General features: G+C 29.0%; 1 protein-coding gene across 1 annotated transcript; it reads left to right on the top strand.

Moving 5' to 3' along the window:
• Positions 1 to 871: 871 nt before the first annotated feature.
• Positions 872 to 3,219, top strand: LOC108576328 (phosphoglucomutase). Its single transcript, XM_017939293.1, has 7 exons — positions 872 to 1,251; positions 1,419 to 1,857; positions 1,930 to 2,132; positions 2,209 to 2,410; positions 2,510 to 2,696; positions 2,731 to 2,920; positions 2,995 to 3,219. The coding sequence occupies exons 1-7, from the start codon at positions 1,003 to 1,005 to the stop codon at positions 3,217 to 3,219; spliced, it is 1,695 nt and encodes a 564-aa protein (XP_017794782.1). The 5' UTR covers positions 872 to 1,002.
• Positions 3,220 to 4,938: the final 1,719 nt, after the last annotated feature.

Genomic DNA, 4,938 nt, shown 5'->3' with positions numbered 1-4,938 from the left:
GTATATAATATGATTATTATGTTTGTGATAAAATGTATTAAAATTTATAACACCTTTTAAGACATGCACACTTCCGCGACTGAAACTTCAAGAAAACTGTTGTTTTAAACAACTAAGCGTCTGTTTTGTAAACCCGCGTACTTATATCAGACATCCTTGACATAACAAGCTCCCTCCTCCTCATTTTTCTTTGCTAATGCTGATCATCATAATAAGCGGCGATCGTCCACGCCTGCGTATAATTTTTATTTAAACTTTTTTTTTCTATATTTTTGGATGTCTCCACCAAAAAATTGTTGAAAAAGACGTTGAATAACAAGATACAACGAATTGAAATTACGTAACATACTTTTTCATTCAAGAAGTAATCGATTTCTTCCGCAACATTAAATTGAATCTTTTTCCTAATTGTTTGCATTACATATGCATTTAGTAGTTTCTAAAAAACTGATAAATTAAAATTCTATAAAGTTAACAAAGCATCAGTTCAGTGAGCAATATTGAATGAACCGAGTTTCTTGTAGATGAGAACATTCTACAGAAAGTTTGTATACTAAACTTATTTGTTTAAGACATTCAAGCGATAAGGAAAGTTTAATTTAGCATTTTTACTCGTTTGTCTTATATGATTCATATTAAACGGAAGCTACTACTAAAATCAATAAGACGTCAATGTAAACTTATGTCATTGAATTTCTCTATCAAATATTTATATTTTGTTATCAAAGTTACACTTTAAGAATAATTTGTATATAATGTTTGAAGAATTCATCTTCACAAAGCCGATATTATTAGACGGTAGTAAAGCGCGGGCGCACTTTTTCAAGATGGTGACTCGTGTCCTTGGGTGTCATTGGTAGACAAAGTTCAGTCTGCTAGCAAGCACCGAGGACGTGTTATGAAATTCTCAAATCTGAAGTTTCACTCTTGTCTGGGTTAAGATACAAACAAACGGTTGTTTTTTGTTTCAGTTGCTTTCGTATTAATTATAATATTTGAAAGATGTCGAGCGCGGTGACGAGTAAAATTATAGAAACCCGAGTATACGATGGCCAAAAGCCGGGTACATCCGGATTGCGAAAGGCCGTGCGGGTTTTTATGCAAGAACATTATACAGAAAATTTCGTTCAAGCAATACTGCAAGCTCTTGGAGACCAATTGCCTGGTAGTACGTTAGTTGTAGGTGGCGATGGAAGATATTACGTGAAAGAAGCGGTCGGAAAAATCATCAAGATCGCTGCAGCTAACAAAGCAAGTTAATTTGTGTTATCGCTTTACGTTATATTTATTTAAATTTTAGTCATGTAAAGTTGGTCAAAAATGCTTTGCATTTTATTTTGTCCAATATCTATTATGGTTTAAATTTTTCTACTGTGTATTTGTACCAGCTAATTTTATTAAAATAATTTTTACATTAGGTAAAAAGATTAATAATTGGCCAAAGTGGGATACTTTCAACTCCAGCTGTATCTACTATAATAAGAAAATATAAAACGCAAGGAGGAATTGTTCTAACAGCATCTCACAATCCTGGTGGACCAGATGCTGATTTTGGTATAAAGTTTAATTGTGAAAATGGTGGCCCTGCTCCAGATCATGTCACAAATAAGATTTATGAGATTACTAAAGTGCTCAAGAGCTATAAAATTGCTCCTGATATAACTGTAGATGTAGACAAGATACAGAGTACTACAATGCAGGTGGATGGAAATCCATTTACAGTAGATGTAGTAGATTCTGTGAGTGATTACTTAGAACATATGAAAAATATCTTTGACTTTTCTAGTATTAAAACATTATTGCAAGGAAGTAATAATCATCCTCCTTTTAAAGTTCTTATTAATGCAATGAATGGAGGTATGTAGAAATTATTTTAATGGTTATTTAATTGTTTAACACATTTGTTTAGTATTATATAATTATTTCTAGTTACGGGACCGTACATCAAACAAATATTTATAAAAGAGTTAGGCATTGATAATTCAAGTATTGTTAATGCTGAACCATTAGAAGATTTTGGTGGACTTCATCCTGATCCAAATTTAACATATGCCAAAGGCTTAGTAAATGCTATGAAAGATGGTCCATATGACTTTGGTGCTGCTTTTGATGGAGATGGGGACAGAAATATGGTAAATAAAATTTTTTCAGTAATATAAAAAATAAATAGATGTAGGAAGTATAAATTTATGCTTGATGTCCTTGTAGATATTAGGCAAGAAAGCTTTCTTTGTTACACCTTCTGACTCATTAGCTGTATTAGCTGCAAATTTAAATTTAATACCATATTTTAAAAAAACTGGTGTTAAAGGATATGCTAGATCTATGCCAACAGGTGCTGCTGTAGATAGAGTTGCAGCTAAAAATGGTATTAAACTTTATGAAGTACCTACAGGCTGGAAATATTTTGGTACATAACAATAATTTTTATTTTATTGTAGTTGCCTCTGTAGTGTATATTTTAGATACATTAAATTATTATGTTCTATCATCAATTTTATACTATTAGGTAACTTAATGGATGCTGGTCATCTGTCACTTTGTGGAGAAGAAAGTTTTGGTACTGGCTCTAATCATATTCGTGAAAAAGATGGAATATGGGCATGTCTTGCATGGCTTAGTGTAATTGCAAGTCTTAGAAAGTCTGTAGAAGAAATATTGTTGAATCACTGGCAGATATATGGAAGAAACTTTTTCTATTATTATAATTTTATAATTGCATATTATGTATGTCAGGTATGACTATGAAAACTGTGATTCTGAAATGGCAAACAAAATGATGCAACATATTGAATCAGAATTACAAAAACCTGAGCTTGTGGGCTCAAAATTAACATCTGAAAGCAAAACATATATTGTGAAATTAGCTGACAATTATTGTTATACAGATCCTGTTGATGGAAGTCAAGCTAGTAAACAGGTATTATATCATTCTTTAAATTCTTCATAATTACATTATAGCAATATATATTTTTATGTAATTTTATATGACAGGGATTAAGAATACTATTTCAAGATGGTTCCCGTATAATTTATCGTTTATCTGGTACGGGAAGTTCTGGAGCTACCATTCGTGTATATGTTGATAGCTATGAGGATGATCCAGCATCTTTAACTAAAGATGCTCAAGAAATTCTAAAACCATTGGTTACTATTGCATTAGAAATAAGTAAATTACGTGAATTTACTGGTCGCGATGCACCAACCGTGATTACATAAGACATTGGTTCCTTATCTTTAACGGTTACTTTATTAAAAATATATTTAAAAAAAAAAGAAAAAAAAATAGCAAAAGAAAAAACAAAAAAGAAATCGAAATTGTTTTGTCATAAGCGACTTAGATAAGGAAAATATGTCACATTTTCATACATCATTTTTACTCACACCTTGAATGACAGTATGAGTTGCAATTGTTACATAAGAAATAATTACATAAACCCATACTGTGTGTGAATCGCAAGTTCGATAACATTCTTACAAAAATTGTATGATATATAGGTAACTGAAATAATGTTTCGTAAATAACCTTGTGGGTAAAAATTATACTTTTGCGAATATGTATTTTTATGATTTCAGAATTACATACTGGAATATTAATCATAGATTAATCATAGAAAATTACACAAAATATTATAGAAACGTAAAATAATTCATAATGTCGGGCGTTTAGCTATTAAATATGAGGTAGCTCAAAAAAGTATCTGATATTATAAAACATGAACGGCAGCGTGTTTCATACTTTTCTACAAAGAATAACAGGTTCCTTGTTTGATTATAAAAATCTTAACTCTGATATGGTTATTATATTAAAAAAATGTTTTACCAAAAAAGAAATATAATGGGAAAAGTCAAATAGAAATTTATATGTAAAACTCAATAATAAATCTAAGATCACGCGCATCTTTATACGTGGAACTGTTGTTTGTCAAAGGTGATCAAGCATGCATAAAGATGGAAATAGCTTAACCCTTCGGTGTTTATATAATGTTGTATAAACTTAAAAAAGTTCAACCGGTTACATTAATTTACATTAATAAATTTTATTTTAAAATTGAATACATCGTTAAGTGTAACTAACAAAAAAATTACAAGTATTCAATTGTCTAAAATATAATTTTTTATGTGTTAAAAATGCTAAATATATTTTTTCTTAATTGAACTTTTCTTCCATACAATTCATATATATACATATGATATAACAGCATATGATATTCATCGAAGGGTTAACAAAAAAGAATATAACTCAATTGTAATTGAAAGTAGTATGTCCTATTATTGATCTTTCTCTATTTTTTAATTTGTTTAATATTCTTTTCCTTTACTAAGATGGCGGTTGTTCATTTTAAGGAGATAGGAATGCAGTTTGCTATATCGTTAAAACTTATGAAATTATTGCTATAGTTTCGATCTGATATAAGTAAACGAATACACAAAGTAAAAAAATTTATGTAAAATATTTCATTTAAAAAAGTAATCGTACCCAGCATAGGTTACTCATGAAGACTGTAAATAATTGTAAAATGTTTATAATTATTTTTATAATCAAAATGGAAAGTTAATTTTACGCACATTCAGAAGATATGCAATTGTTCTTACTATCTTAAAAACGAATGGATTTATCAAAATTTTCATCACGAAATATTATCCATATAAAATAACAGAAGGAAATTGAATATTGGTAAACATAAATATATGTGAAGATTAAATTTGAAAAGATAATTTTTTTGCAAATATCTATTTTTATAGATAGCAATTTTATTCAATTGGAAAGTGTTAGTAGTTTTTTATGTTATTGCTGTATATTATTACTAGCCATTCTTTATACTGATAATTACTTCAAATATCATGTAATGTAATCGTTTAATTTTATTGTTTACTTGTCTATATAGTGTAAACAAAGTAACTATCATATACGTTTTTGTTCTATTCTTTAATTAT

Source organism: Habropoda laboriosa, unplaced genomic scaffold, assembly GCF_001263275.1.
Source record: "Habropoda laboriosa isolate 0110345459 unplaced genomic scaffold, ASM126327v1 scaffold387, whole genome shotgun sequence".
In the NCBI taxonomy this organism is placed as follows: Eukaryota; Metazoa; Arthropoda; class Insecta; order Hymenoptera; family Apidae; genus Habropoda; species Habropoda laboriosa.
The sequence above is the reverse complement of the archived record's forward strand: the minus strand, read 5'-3'. Positions and strand labels throughout refer to the sequence as shown.